Raw genomic sequence first — 16,629 nt, 5'->3', positions numbered from 1 at the left:
TATTTTTAATAGTATTTATGCACACACAATACAAAAAATTGTATTAAAAGGAAAAAATAAATAGAAAAAAATGCAAAAATAAAATAATAAAACCAAAAATTATATGGGTGCGAGTGCTTAAGCATGAACACAAGTAAGGAAAATATAAAAAAAAAAGTAAAAGAGAATAACTAGAAAAATATTAGGTCCCACAAAGTATAGAAATACATTTAAATTTAGAAACAACAATGAAATGCTTCAAAATAAAGAAAAAATAAGGATAATGGAAAAGTGATGTTCATTTCGTCAGAATGAGTAAACACAGGTTAACTACACAAATATTTTATTTCTTTTATAATAAAAAAACTGGATTAAAAAAAGTTAAAAAGACTTAAAATTTAAAAATATAACAGAAAAAGATAATAAAAGTAGACATAAAAGACAATAAAAGTAGATTTATGATGTTAAGAGGGTTTCCAAGAAAAAAATACCAGGAAAGAAGATCTGAAATGAAATAGTCAAGAGAACACAAAGAAAGTGTGGAAAGAAAGAAGAGGTAAAACAGCAAAAAAAGAGAAGTGAAGAAAATTGAAATTAGGTCCTAAAGTGGCCAACCCACCGGGTTGGTCTAGTGGTATACACATCTTCCCAAATCAGCTGATTTGGAAGTCGAGAGTCCCAACGTTCAACTTCTAGTAAAGTCAGTTATTTTTGCACGGATCTGAATACTAGATCGTGGATACCGGTGTTCTTTGGTGGTTGAGTTTCAATTAACTACATTTCTCAGGAATGGTTGAACTAAGACTGTACAAGACTACACTTCATTTACACTCATACATATCATCCTCTGAAGTATTATCTGAACGGTAATTACCGGAGGCTAAACAGGAAAAAGAAAGCAAGGTCCCAAAGTGACCAAAATTGAAGAGAAAATAAAAAAGAATGCAGAACATAAAAAAAGGATTATATACTTTTTTAATATTTTGAATCAATATTCTGGGAGGCACTGGAAGTGAATCAAAATGTAAATTAAATGTAGAGAGCTGAGACTGTATATATTTATAACTCAGACACATTTATCAGGTGAAATTTTTGGATTACAGGATAACTACCACGTTATAATACTGTAAAGGGTAGAGAAACCTTTAGTAATGAGAAGTACCAGAATAAAAAAGAGAAAGAAAATTAAGTATGTAAATCAACAAATAGACTGGAAAAGGAAATCCAGAATCGACAATAAAGAAAGATCAATAAAAGAATTTCTACAATAAAGTAGAAGGTTCAGACAATAGAAACGATTATCCTTGAATGAACATAAGGGTGAGTTGGCTGCTGCTACTACAGGTCAAGCCCTAACCCTCGAAGTATAGTCACTGCGAGAACCAGCGAACTTCAGAACAGAGTGTGATAACATTTGAAGCGACTATATGGTAACAGTCAAACAAAGAGTATGTCAAGAGAACATTCTGTTTTGGAACACTGTTCTTTTTGCGGTGAAGTATGAGAGACTGTTCAGCATGTTTGTTATAAAAAGGAGACAAGGTGATATTATTTATGAATAACAAGAATAAGTTATCTTTCATAAGTAATACAAATAAAATTCTTATATAATGTTAATTATTGATTCGGTAATTTTTATTTCACTATTACAATACTTTTGTGCTGGTAGCTGCTAAACAGCAGCAACATAAAGACCCACTTACAAAATCAAAATGCATCCAGTAGAGTTAAAAGTTTTTAAATTTCTAAGGATTAACTGTAACTTTATTTAATGTTAATGAAGAGTGATTAATATTATACAATTAAATTTATTTCTTTAGTTTTACCATTACATTAAAAAATGTTACCTGTAATACTTAAGCCCTTCATAAAGAGCTGCCATAATACAAATACCAATCATTGAGCCAATTAAACCATACACAGTTGTAACTTTCCAGGATTCAAACAGTATAGTTTCATTATTACCAAAATGGAAAAACATCTGAAAATAAAAATAAGAAAAAATATTAACTTTAAATACGAATTAAATAAAAATAAAATGAAAGACCAATCAAATAAAAACTGTGATAATAATTAACTATTAAAATCACCCAAACTAATTACGTAATAACATTGTATTCCAGTAAACATGAGAATATTAAATGCAATTATTGAAGGTGGAAGTTATTGAGGTGGAAGCCTCCAAATCAACTCCTAAAATAGAACTTTGAGCATAAACAAAACTATATTACCCAAAACATTTCTGTTCTTTCGACTATGACTCAAATCAAATTTTTGTTAATTGATTAATAATAAAAAAAGACTGACATTTCTCAATTTCTTATACACTGCACTAAGAAAAACATATTCTAATATATTCAAAAGTATCATTTATCCTTAAATTATCATACTGTTAATCAGTAAAACTTTCATAAACAATTATTGATTTTTTTATATTTCAAATAGCCAATTAAAAATTTTTAATTAGCAAATTTAAATGACCAAACCGGTAAATTAATCATTACATATTCAAACCCCTCAAACCATCAAACCCCTCATCTATCTATCTATCTATTTTTCTTGAATAGGTTGTGCTTTCAGTTAATTCCATAAGGTGAGAATTCTGATTTTATGGCTCTTAGTATCATTATCAGAGAAACAGGTATGTTTTCAATTTTCAGAGTTTACTTCAGGAGAGTAAACTATGGTTTTCCGAACGAAACAACAGATACATTGATGAACAGATTTCATGAATTGAATATTAAATGTGAACAGAACATTTTAAATAAGGTTCTAAAATATTTAATAAGATGTTAAAACAAAGTTATTTAAAAAAAAGGTGCATGAATGGAGAAGATAAATCCAAGGAATGAACAAAAATACAACAAGGGATGGTTATCAGCTAGCTTTACTCAAATCTTAGTTTGTAGTAGTATTATAAAAAAGACATCATAAGTGTAGACAGATAAGTGTTTGTATTTATGACGTACTTTGCAGAGGAACAGATTGTCTTAGCTGAAAATGTAAGTAAGGAATAGAACAATCATGAAGAATTACATAACTAATGGTAGAATGATTGACAGACCTCAAAAGTCCATCTGGTGGGATAAGAAAGGAGACAAAAGTACGGCCAACAAAACCATCGTACAGAGAGTAACGCTTTATGGACCAGAAGTGTGATATTTAAAATGAAGGGTACAATCAAAATTTTTTATCAACAACATGGTGCTCCTCAGAAAAAGGATAATAAAATCTACAATGCCAGAGTTTGCTTAGAGAAGTATGCTTATGAATAGAGATATAGTTCAGCACATTAAGGTGGTTTTAGCTATGTGAGTAGGATAAATGGTTCAAGACTTCTTAGGAAAATTTTATAATGGATATCTTCTCAAAGTAGTAAAAAAGAATGATCTAGATCAGTGATTCCCAAACTGTGTGCCGTGGACTCTTCAAATGGGTGCCTTGAAATACTGTAAGCTTCGTAATTAATTGAGCCAAGACATTTATAATTATTAATTTAATGTTAATAAAGTAAAAAAATAATGAAGATACGTGAGTTTTATTTCATTTTATCTCTTAATTACAAGTAGTCATACTTTTACTTAGGATAGGGCGGCATGGAAAAAATTTAATTGAAAAAGGGCACCGCAACTTGGAAAAGTTTGGGAACCACTGCTCTAGATGCTTCTAGAAGGATGAAAAAGACGTAATAAAAAGAAAGGTTTCATTCACCATAATTGTCTTCCACTGTTAAATGTATGACTATGAACATAAGACAGAAATGAGTGGATGTGGGAGAGTGGTGTAACAAACTGCTAAAAGTAAAGAAATTTTGCTCTCCATTTTCATCTGAAAGGTCATCTCTCCAGTACTTGAAGTGTGATTTCATATCTCTCCATCCAAGATTTGCAACACTGAGTACAGGATTGTAAGTTTTAAAAATACAACTAACTTTAGATTTAATTTACTAAGTATTTGACAGCATTGGTATTAATACATTTGTATAAATGTATTAAAAATATATATAAACAATTTTAAAAATATATATCCAAGTACTTTCAGATGGAGTAATGGCTCCGAAAGTACTCCGACATTTATTTTTAAAATTCTTGGTAAGTGGAACTTTAATTTATAACTAGTATCTTCCTTATTTCTCTCTTTCCAAGAAATCCCATATTACTTAACCAGTAAAATCTGTTTGTAACTAGGGTATAGAAGGTGAGCTCTTTACCTAATTTACAATCTTCACTAAATGTTATACCAAAAATAAAGGTGTTCTTTTTGCCTTTAAATAATTTTGAAAATTTTTTATCTGATCTAGTGGTTCATCTATTGTGATAACTATATTTTTGCTTACTACTTGCAACTATGTCATAGTTTTCATCAACTTATTCTAATATATTCCTTTTACCAGGATTCAAAGTCATAATATTGTACTGGAGATGGTTTTCTGAATTGGTTGAATGAAAACCAAATCATCAGAAAAGCTAACTACAAGCATTAATGACTTTGTTTTTCAGACAACTGATTAAAGCTTGATGCATCATCTCTCTGACAGTTCTTAATTACATTATCTGTTGAAAAAACAAAGAGTTTGATAATGGTGCATACAAACATAAAACTTGGGCAATGAAAATGTATCCAGAGAAAAATAATTACAATTTTAGAATTAAAAATTGGAGAGAGAGGAAATGTGATGGATACAGTTTACATTTTTTAAGAACCTGAAAAGAAATCTATGGTCCAATGCCTTGTCTAAGATGAAAAATTAAAAAAAAAACAGGAGAAAACTCCCAAAACTGTAAAAGCTAAATTTACAGCCAGTTTTTAATCTAAAGATTGCCGTGTTGTTGGTGTGTGGAATGAAAAGTAGAAGAGCATGATCACCAATAACAAAGATTTTTTTTTATCTTTTGCATAAGACAATCTTAATATAATTTTCCTGGGACAATTCTACGATTTATTTGACTTTCTTTTTCAGGGAAATCTTACTAACAATTCTTTGTTAAAGAGAAAGGATTAGCACTTGCTATCTTGTACAGGAGGTAAATCGTTCAAAACTAAATCAGACTTAACACTAATGATTCCTTGATACTGTTTTCCATTATTCACCCACTTCTTTTTGTTCTTTCATCCTTCTTTTCTCCAGAATAAATACTTTTTTCAGTATAGTAACTTCTATTTATGATTGAATTAATCGAACTTTCTTTCTTATCAACCCTTTGTCATCAGTATAATTTAAAAAAAAAAACCATCTGGTTGAGTAAATTTCTCTAATTTTACTGAGGTTAGTTAGATCCCATGGTGCTGTACAAATATCAGAAATAAACTGAATTCAAAAAAGCTTTAGATTTTAAAGGTGTGTGTGAGCATTTTCTCCCTTTACTTATAAACAAAATACTAAATTGTTTAAAAAAGTTTATACTATGATAGCCTCAAGGAAATAAATATTCACGCTAAATAAAATTTAATAGATAATTATACATTGAAGTGTCTAAATAAAAAAAAATGACCAAAATACTTATTAAAACTTATTACTTCTTTAGATAAATAATATTGGGCGTAAAATTGATTGGGGTTATAAAATGACTCAAAATAATGTTATTTTGTTCCAGCATATATTGAAACAAAATTTCCCTAATTACACAAGTATATAAGTTACTATTTCAATCTATTATGTATTCATATTAAGTTTCTTAAAAATTATTTCTTAAAAAAATAACAAAAAGTTAATAAGAAGCTAATATTTATCAATTTTTAGGGCACAATTAAATAAGGTTACAGAAATATTAATATTTACAATATTTGCAGTTACTTTTTTTATCTGTAGCAACACCACTGAAAAAAACTACTATAAAAGATATTACACTGTAAACTATGGCCCATTAATCTTAGAATTGTTATACAACCTTTACATATTTTTAAATAATAATAATAATAATCAGTACTATTCATGTAGGATGACATTAGCTAACAGTGAAGCAATATAGACAAAGCATTAAAGTTGTCAGAATAGGAATTTATTCAACACTCAATCCATTTATTAATCGTTAACCTTTACAAATAAACCTCTATTGTAATTAATGAAATTGTTAAAATTTTAAATTCAGTTAAATTACTTCAATTGCAAATTCTTCAACTTATATTTTTACTTTTTTTTTAAGAGGGAAAGTCAAAAATTATCCACACTTTTTTTTTCCAATTTATTTACACTAACATAGGAATTGAACAAGCACATCATTTTTCCACGTAGTCTCCTTTCTCCTTTTTGATCCATTTGGTCCAGTGATCTGAAAGCTTGCTAATTCCCTCAAATAAAATTTCAAGTTGGTCGCCCAACCATTTATTCAGAGTTTCTCACATTTCTTTGTCTACAGAAAATCTGCAATACAAAGAATCTTTGAATCCAAAAGAAATGATAGCCAGAAGGGGGTAGGATCTGGGTTGTAAGCAGGGTGTTCCAGCATCTTGAAACCCAAATAAGTAACGGTTTTAATGGACTAGTCACTTGTGTGTGGATAAGCATTATAATGCAACAACACTCTTTGACAACAGACCTTGGCATTTGGTGTGGTGTGAATTGCTGATTTCAGATTGTTGGCCAACAAATTATTGTATCTTATACTGCTGATCTTTTCCAGGTAGTCTTCACTGGGACCACTAAAAAAAAAGGTACTTAGGACTTACAAGAGCCTATACTGATAGGTCTTTGGGTACCAAAAAAAATAAATAAATAAATACAATATAATTTCTTGAGCTTACTGAATCTTTCTATCAGTGGTGGAAGTTGACGGGGGTCTTTCTCTTCATGAATCAAGCTCTTCCAACCATTTTAAACGTCTTCTTCTAGAGGTGTATATGAACCAATCATATACACTTCCACGTGGTAGAGCTCTGTCACATATTGTTATTGATTTTTTGGGTCCCAAAAAACTTAATACTAAACTTTTTGTGAATCCCAAGAAAACAGTTAGCATCACTTTTCTATGAAGACTGAGCCTTGAATTTACTCTCCATTGGAAGCTTGGGTGTTTTCACTCTATGGTTTGCTTTTTGGACTTTGGCTCATAGTAATGGACCCATATTTCATCTACTGTGATTATTCTGCTCAAAACTTCTTCACCTTCATTGTTGTAGTGATTAAAAAAGCGTTGGCAGATCGTAACATCTTTGTGTTTATGATCTGCGATAAGTTCTCGTGGCATCCATCTTGCACAGACTTTACAAAAGCCAAGCTCATCATGTATGATTTCATCAACAGAACAACCCTAACTAATCTGCAGAGAACTCACTATATAGTTGATAGTAACTTACCGGTAACCAGTACAATTTCTCTTGTGAATCTCCGTGGCTGAGTAAGCAGCATCTCAGCATTTTGTGCAGAGGTCTCAGGTTCGAATTCCGGTCAGACATGACAACTTTTCATACGCTACCAATTTCCACAGGGTTAATGATGACCGTAGTGTTGATGCCTGCTCTTTCATAACAAAAAGTACAATTTCTCGAGCTTGCTGAATTTTTCTGTCAATGGTGGAAACTATGGGGAATCCTGCTCCCTCTTTATGAATCAAACTTGTACAGCCATTTTAAACTTCTTCTTCTTTTAGAGATGCATATCCAATCATATACACTTCTATATGGTACAGTATGCCATGTATTGTTTGATACTCTGATTAATTTCAGCCCCACTTTTTGACCATCACTGCTCTTTGTTCCTCCTTAGTGTATATTGCTAGTGGGGTGTACTTGGTTACTATGAAACAAAAACAAGAAAAATGACGCTCTCAAAGTCAAACTTTGATAATGTGACTATAATAATATCAACTCTAATCATGGATGTAGAAGGCAGTGTGACAAACCTAAAGATGTGTTATAATGGAATGTTCAGATAATTTATGACTCACCTATGCATGGATTTACTCATTGGTTTCCAATTTAAAGTAGTTGTGGTGTCAAAATTCTTCATATACATCTGAACGTTTTCTGTGCTTGCCAACATACATCACATACTATCCCACAAATTTGACTACATTCAACTGCATTCAGTTCATAATAATAAAATGGGTGGTAATGTTAAAACTGAAACCATTTAGACCGAAAAATTTAATCTATTTTATGTATTACTGTTTATTACTTGTGTTTTATTATACCATAAATTCTTTTCTCAACATGAATGTAGAAAATGATAATTTCTATTTCGTTAACGAGTCTGCTTTTCTGTTTTTGTTAATTTGAAGCTAGATTATGAAGTGAATTATTTATTGAAAAATTATAAACCACAAATGTTATGCAGTAATATAAAAATGTAAAATATAACTGAATCATAAAACACATTTTTTAAATTTATAATAAAGAAGCAGACATTCAGAATCATAACTGATTTATGAAGATTCGTATAAATAACTGCTATAAATAATAGCAATAACTAGTGTAACTGTGATTAAGTTTATTTGCTATTCAAATAACACAGCATCTGAGTAATTATGGTGAATTTTTATTTGTTCATATTATGTCTTTTAAGTAAATTCAATGAATAATTTCTGTTATAAATAATACATGCAACATGCAAAACATAATAATGTACTATCAAAATAAAATAAAAAAAATTTAATTACAGAACCTAATGATTTTTGCATAAATCTTATTCCGCATTTTTTCTTGTAATTATGCTGCAATTAATGTAGCAAAAGTAATCTTTATCAGATAGTCTACTGAATATTTTTACTGCCCTGCTATTTGAATAGTACTGTAACAAAATATTTATTGAAACAGATTTCAACTTACTGACATCATCATATGGCACATATGACCTGAACTATTGTTTTCTGGCATATTCATATTATCCTTATGACGATCCATAGATCCATGATCCATATGATGATCCATGTGGGCATCATGGTTATGATGATCGTGCGACATCTATAACAGACATTTTAATAAGCATTTGAAATTAAATCAGAAAAAACAAAGTAAAAAAAAAAAAATGTAACAATTGTAATCACAAGAATGTTGTTTGTTTGGGGATATTTTTTTTATTTAAAAAAAAAACAAACAAAAATTAAGTTTTATAAACACTGGTACGTCTATATCACATTCCTTTATTATAAGAAAAAAAATTTTACACTCATTAGAAGATAAAAAACCACAAATCATCTCTTATCTTACACGCACGCACACGCTAAAGTAACCTCTTAAAGATTTATCATGTATCGTAAAAATTATGGCATTATCAATTACTAATGTTTCAAATAACTATGTTTCAATTACTAACCTTCCAAATAATATATCAGGGACTATCAAAGCATCCTACTTGTAAATACGAAAGTAAGTCAAAAAGTAAAGGGAAACTTTGATTTCCCTCCTAACATTATGGCATAATGATAGTTCTGCTATAACTCATAACATCTATCAGCTTTTCATTGAAAATATTGTTTCATTGTTAGGTATTTGTGATTGTGTTTAAAAATCTGTTTAAAATGAGCGCTCCTTTGTGTGACTGCACCAAGGATTAAATGTGAGCAGTGATAAGTTTCCTCAGTTCACAAGGGGTGAAACCAGCAGAGATTATTTGTTGAATGCAGCAGCAATAGGGAGAGAGTTGTTTGAGTGGAAGCAAGATCTACGAATGAATTGATCACTTTAAAAATGGTAGAATTTCTCTCTGTGATGAACGGCAGCAAGGTAGGCCTTCCACTTCAAAGACTAATTACAATATTGAAGTGTTTAAACAAATGATTCTCAGTAATCGACAAATTACAGTTGATGACATTGCAAGTGAGCTGAATATAAGCCATCGCTCTGCATTTTCAATCGTCTATGATTCTTTAAACTTTAAACTCTGTGCTTGCTGGATTCCAAACCAATTAACCAGCATCCACAAAGAGAATCGTTTGAAAATTTCGCACAAGCTTTTGAAACATTATGAAAATGAAAGACTCATTTCTTAATAACCGTTGATGAGACATGGGTCCATCAGTTTGAACCCGAGAGTAAGTGACAAAGATTAGTGTGGAAACATCATTTATCTCCCACAGCAAAAAAGTTCAAAACTCAGATGTTTACAGGAAGATGATGATGATGATATTCTGAAATATGGAAGGTTCACTTTTTGGTTTCCTTCACACCTAAATGTCAGTTGGTTACCAGTGACAACTACTGTGAGCTACTGCGTTTACTGAAGCAAAAAATCAAATCCAAAAGATGTGGTAAACTTTCTAAAGGTTTGATTTTGCTTCAGGATAACGCTGAATCTCATACGGCTAAAACAATAGTCCTTTGCCTTCAGCCTTCAAGAACTATGTTTCGAGCTGTTGGACCACCCTCCCTCCATACAGCTAGAACCTGGCTCAAAGTGATTTTCATCTTTTTGGTCCTTTAAAAGAAGAGCTGCGAGGGAATCAATGTCAATCTAATGAAGAGGCCATAGAAGCAGTGAAAAATTTTCTGCACACCAAACCGAAAATTTTCTTCCAGGAAGAAATTCAAAAGCTTGTTAAAAGATGGACTAAGTGCATAGAAGTAGAAGGAGATTATGCTGAAAAATAATCCAAGTATCATTTACGTAAGTACAAATATATTGATTTTTTGAATTCCACTTTACTTTTTGACTTGTCCTCATAGATAAATCAAAATATTACACTCAGTAAGAAAATAAAATAAAACTTGGCAATATTCAAGAAAGAACTTTATATCAGGAGAAAAAGAGATTATTAACTGTCAGCTGAGTCCAACTAACTGTTTTTAAACACATTTTACTACATTAATTGACCATTAAGGTCCTTTCAAATTCTACTCTAATGAGTAGAATGTTTTCTTTAATCAAAAATCCCTTTTCTTGATCCTTCCAGGATCTTATGAACCAATGTACCTTTAGTATCAGGAAGGGGAGGGTGTCCATGGACTGATTTGGCAGGCTTTGTTTTCTCTCCAATGTCTACTATCAAAATAAATAAGGGTGAAATATCCATCAGAAAAAACTAGTGTTCATAACATAATAAAAACAACAGTATAAAGATAACAAAAAATAAAACAAAAATAATTAATATAAATAGAATAAAATGTAAATTAAAAAAATGTTTAGAAAAAACTGACATAATTGTTTCAACAATTGATTGCACACAGAATTTACATACTTAACACAATATACATTTTCAGAAAAAGAAAAAATAACTATTGACATAAAAATTTGTCAAACTCTTGTAAAAAATCTATACAAAACACAAATAACAGAAAAACACTTGAATATTATAATAGTTTTCAATATTTTAAATCATCCCTGCAATCCAGGTAATTATTTATGAGCTTAACTGCAATTAATATTTGCCAGAAAAGTAAATTATATTTTGGCACTAGTCAATGAAAATATAAACTAAAATATAAGCTAGTCATACGGGCAATGAAAACATACGATAATACTTTTTTTTTTTTGTTTATTGTATCCAAAGGTTGTAGCCGTAAATAATTGATACCATTTAAAATTATAAATTTTATAAGGCAATTCCAAACTACTTTTTTCCTGTTTAGCCTCCCGGAATTACAGTCAGATATTAGTTCAGAGGATGATATGTATGACTGTAAGTGAAGTGTAGTCTTGCACAGTCTCAGGTCAACCATTTCTGAGATGTGTGCTTAATTGAAACCGAACCACCAAAGAACAACGGTACCCACAATCTAGTATTCAAATCTATATAAAAGTAACTGCCTTTACTAGGATTTAAACGTTGGAACTCTCAACTTCAAAATCAGCTGATTTGCGAAGATGCATTCACCACTAGACCAACCCAGTGGGTTAATACCAAACTACTTATTAATTACGAACCTCACTTTATGACTAGGTTACTGGTTTTACTCTGGTTTCAGCTGTTGTTAAAGCTGGCAGATTTTTTTAAAGCAAGCATACTACAGTCAAAAATTACTTTGATTTGAATTATGTGTATTTAATTTGTTTTTATTGTGCCCCTATGTACTTCATAATGTTTGAATATTTTAAGATGTGGTCAATTTTTGTATATGTGTACAATTCTACAGTTGTAATTATTGGTAAATTTCTCTGTGAGATGGTTGAAAAATGTGACTATGTTACAATGGCATGACTTTTAAATATTCATTTTAAGTTAGCAAGTCAAACCTATCAACATTCAAGTCATATTCAGTCACACAAGCGACACTTTATTTATAATGAAAAACAAAGACTGGTTATAGAATGTATATCCATATCATTATTCTCACATAATCTTTAGAAGTTTTACATATAAGGTGGACAGATTATCAAAAGTAATATTAATGCATTCCTTTCAGACAAGAAGTAAAAAATAGATATGAAACATAATTTGATTTAATGCATTGCCTATTATTTTTATACATAGTACAAAGTTTACTGAACTAAAGCATTTATTGTAAAAATAAAAAAAAGCATCAAACAATTTACTTACAGCTAACATCATAATTTTTTCCATTTATTACCTTTTTCTTTTATTTAAATGTAACAAAACTGTTCAACTCCTGTTTTAATAACAAGAATTAAAAAAAAAACTGAAGAAAGATCAGAATGGTAAATCTGACTACTCTAATGAACAAGCAGTAAAATAATGAGATTAAAGTAAAAAAATATATAACTTAAGACCTACTCAAATAATAAGATACAGAAGCAAAATTTATCACGCTTAAAAAAAAAACAATGACATTTGAATTACTCACGATATCCACTATTATTTCAGAATAAGTTAAAACAAATTACCTGTCATACAAAAAATAATTACTTCACAATTCAATGATAAGAAAGCATCTAATTTAACAATTATTTTCAGATATATACATTTCATAGAATATTTTATAAGACATTTTATTAATCTTTCCTTATATACTGTCAATTCCTTTTTATTTTAAGGTCAAATAACCAAAAGACAGAGTTATCTTTGCTTGACATAAAAAGGAAAATGGAAAAAGCAACAATAAAATAATTTTTTTTTTAAATTGAACAAACTCAACTTTGTAATTCATTTAAAATTTTAAATGAATAAAAATTTGCAGACTTAAAAAGAAAATAAGTTTTAAGGACTGTATTGAGAATTAGATTAAATTTTGAGTCAGTTCAATTAATAAAATAATTCTTATTTTAAAACATTCTTTTTATCCAATAATTTTTTTCAGTCTAGTGCAATAAGTGAGCTGGTAGTAGCTCACCTATTTAAAAAAATCATAAAAATCGAAGTTTCTAATCAAAAGTTATTCCTGGAACAACTTTAAAAAATATATAACCTGAGAATTGATAACCTCTTCTTTTTTGAAGGTTGTTGAAAATAATGGAAATTTTGTGTATTACATGTTAAATAAATAATATATTAAAAGCAACATATGTTTTTTAAAAGTTTATTTACACGTATATTACAACCCTTCCCACAAATGCACAAGGACAGCCTTTGAACTCCGTGATCAGAAACTAACAACAAATAATTTTTTTAGTTTTTGCTTGATTTCTAAAATAAGTTCACAACCAGTTTTGATGAAATTTTCATGGTATCACCACCAGGAAAAGATCCTCTTTCAGACAAAAAAAAAAAAAAAAAAGGTTGAATATGTTAAGCAATTACAAAATTATACATGGGCATTGCTAACAAAAATATAAACATGTTACAGATCGAATTGAGAGCCTCCTCCTTTTTTGAAATTGGTTAATGTGAAACAGAGAATTTTTTCTTTGAAAACAAATGGAATTCAAGTCATTGCATGATTCTGTACAGAACACTTTATTTTAAAAAAAAACCACTCGTCTATGAAAAAGAAAAAGAAAATAATATAAGAAGTAGTATTAAAGGGATTTCATCAAAAAGAAGTGTATAAATCTAAAATTATTTAATTTTAAGTAAACAAAGTAAGGTGAAATATAAAGAGTTTGTACTGTAAAAAAACCTAGAATATAAATACAAAAAAAAATCAATACTTTTAAGTAAAATTGTGGGAGCGGGAATAATGTAAACAGCCCTCATCAATATGGAATAAAAAGTTACAGATGGATAAATGTTGTTAAATTTGTTAAATATAAAATCATAGTATTTGCAAATGAGAAGCAAAACTTAAAAATTAGATAGATGATTGACAATCTGAATCTTTCCGCAACCATCAAGAATCCACAGAATATGTTCTATTCTAAACCTAAAAATAACTTCATATTTAACTTTGATTCAATCAATTACAGCATGTGTTTATGGGAACAGAGTCTGTTCCAATCTTGGTATACCACTCAACCTGCCAGTTTTCACTGAATATCATTAGCGCATTACAGCATCACAGCTTTCACTTTTTGTTATTTTTTAATAATTTTTATTCTATTTTGTACTTATAAAAACAATATTTTAATCTTCAACTAAGAAGTATAAAAATCAATATATTTTTTCAATGAAAATTAAGTCAAATCAAAATCATTTGTTTTCATTAAATTTTAAATATATTTAGCTCTTAAATACATTAAGTAATTTCCAAAATTAATTTTTTTTTCTTTAAGGTTGTTCATTTTACCATTATACAGATTTTCAAACATGTCCTATTTTAGGGATTTCATCAAATTTTTGTAATGGAGAAAGAAAGGGATGATTCATTAATACTGTATGCTACGTTCCAATCCAATAGTTCCTCTATATAAATTTTATACCTTCTCTTCAAAAAGTATAAATTATAAATAAGATTTTATTTAATTTTCAAACCAAAATATCTCTTAGTTTGATTTTCATCATTTACACAATTCAATGTCTTAAAAACTATCTAAAGATTAATTCAATTTTTTTCTTTTTTACTTTTTCTCTACATTGAGTCTTAATCTTTTGTTCAGTTTTTTTAATATGATAAAGGAAAAATAATTAAGATAAAAAGATTTTAAGGAATAATATTATTTTCATATCACCGCTTAGGTTCTTTAACAATGCGTCAGTAATCTACAGCAATAGTTGAATCACTGATAAGCATTATATTTTATTATTATTATTATTATTATTATTATTCATAATCTTAGTTCACCTTCTATATATTACATCATTCAAAAAGGGAATTTATCTAGAAATTTAATAATTCTATTTTTACTCGTTTCCCATTTAAGTAATGTAATTTTTTATTTTAAAAACAATAACATTATATGTAAATTTTCTCAAGCCTTTTTCAGTTAGTTGAACTCCAGCCATTACATAAAGAAATTTGGTATGACGGTCATACAAACCCATACCAAATTTATTATACCTTTTATTCAAATTTATTTAATATTTTATTACTATTTTTTTATTCTTATACCTTATTTCTTTGACTGAGTACGTGTGTTCTCATACAGAACACATGTACTCAAACAAAGCATATGCATATGTCTACAGGCTTTTACACAAAGTAAAATCCCTTGACTTACTTTTGCTTCTATTGGCATTTATTTTTAAGTATAGTAAAAGGTATGGCATATTCAAAAGTATTTACATCTTTTACTACTTGATTAGAGTACCTTTTTTCTCTAATGTAAATCGTATCTAAAATTGGTCAATAATACCGTAAAGATTAAGGTACTTAAACATTTGGTTATCTGAATACGTGGTCTGTCCAGAAAATAACCGAATATTTTTAATTAACCGCCAAAGGAGATATTTAGTGACAAGCGGTTAGCATCATTGTGTTCTGCACATCCTCCTCTGTAACTACATCTTCTTGGATTGTTGATATCTTGTTTAGTTTTCATATAACTGTTATTTAAGTACAACGTGTTTAGTATTAGTTTTAATTTTTGTAATGTGCAATTTTCAGGAGCAACGATAAAACGTAAAATTTTGCGTGAAACTGGGGGAAAACGATCACAGAAACGATTCAATTTTTGAAACATGCTTACAGAGATGATGTTTTCGGTTTTCACGATTTAAAAGTGGTCGTCAGTCGATCAAAGATGACCCTCAACCAAGAATGCTTTCGACTTCAACTACTGACACCCGCGTTCAGAAAATTAACGATCTGGTGCGTGCAAATCGCCTATCACTATCAGAAAACTTACAGAATGACTGTACTCCATCAGCCTCCCTACTCGCCAGATGTGGTTCCTCGTGATTTTTTTCTCATTTCCGAAATTAAAATCAATGATGAAAGTTTTGAAACTATTGATGACATTAAAGCGAATTCTTTATGGACCTTAAAAGCAATTTTAAGTGAAGCTATCGAGGACTGTTTCGCGAAGTAGAAACACCACTGGGAAAAGTGTGTTAACAGGGGGGGGAGTACTTTGAAGGGACAAGGACCAATAATCTGTAAAATTAATAATAAAGATTAAAATTTTTCTGAACAGACCTCGAATAAGTATTAATGAAGAATGTATGCACTCACACCAACTAACACACCATTATCTTTATTGCCACAATGACTTAATTTGCAGATTTATTTTTCACGAACATGTGTTACATTTTATAATTTTATAACTTTTAATTATAAATTTATTTCTTAAATATTTTTAAAAAATCATCCTCATTACTATTAAATAATATAATTTTTTTTCAATATAAGTGGATTAATAAATCTCTTATCAAATCGCTCAGTGTTTTAAATAAGTTATACTTAACTCATGCGATACATAATAATTTAATAAAATTTTGTTATAATTTTTATGTTATTTTAATAAGACACTAAATTTTTAAACAAGACAGTGGAAGAAATGCTAAC

At 29.2% G+C, this 16,629-nt stretch overlaps 1 protein-coding gene across 7 annotated transcripts in view; it reads right to left on the bottom strand.

The window, feature by feature from the left end:
• The window catches only part of Ctr1A (Copper transporter 1A), a 113,350-nt gene that overhangs the window by 19,154 nt on the left and 77,567 nt on the right, over positions 1-16,629 (bottom strand). For 4 of the 7 annotated variants that reach the window (XM_075371790.1, XM_075371794.1, XM_075371795.1 and 1 more), the window contains exons 1-3: positions 12,390-12,428; positions 8,743-8,877; positions 1,827-1,960 (exon numbers count right to left, since the gene is read on the bottom strand). In XM_075371790.1, coding sequence (XP_075227905.1) covers positions 1,827-1,960; positions 8,743-8,877; positions 12,390-12,413 — 293 coding nt within the window. In that variant the 5' untranslated portion in view covers positions 12,414-12,428. Of the gene's footprint in view, positions 1-1,826; positions 1,961-8,742; positions 8,878-12,389; positions 12,429-16,629 lie in introns of those variants that run through there. The other 3 variants (XM_075371791.1, XM_075371792.1, XM_075371793.1) reach the window with 1 other exon arrangement.

This window comes from Lycorma delicatula, chromosome 7, assembly GCF_047948215.1.
Source record: "Lycorma delicatula isolate Av1 chromosome 7, ASM4794821v1, whole genome shotgun sequence".
NCBI classification, from domain to species: domain Eukaryota; kingdom Metazoa; phylum Arthropoda; class Insecta; order Hemiptera; family Fulgoridae; genus Lycorma; species Lycorma delicatula.
The sequence above is the reverse complement of the archived record's forward strand: the minus strand, read 5'-3'. Positions and strand labels throughout refer to the sequence as shown.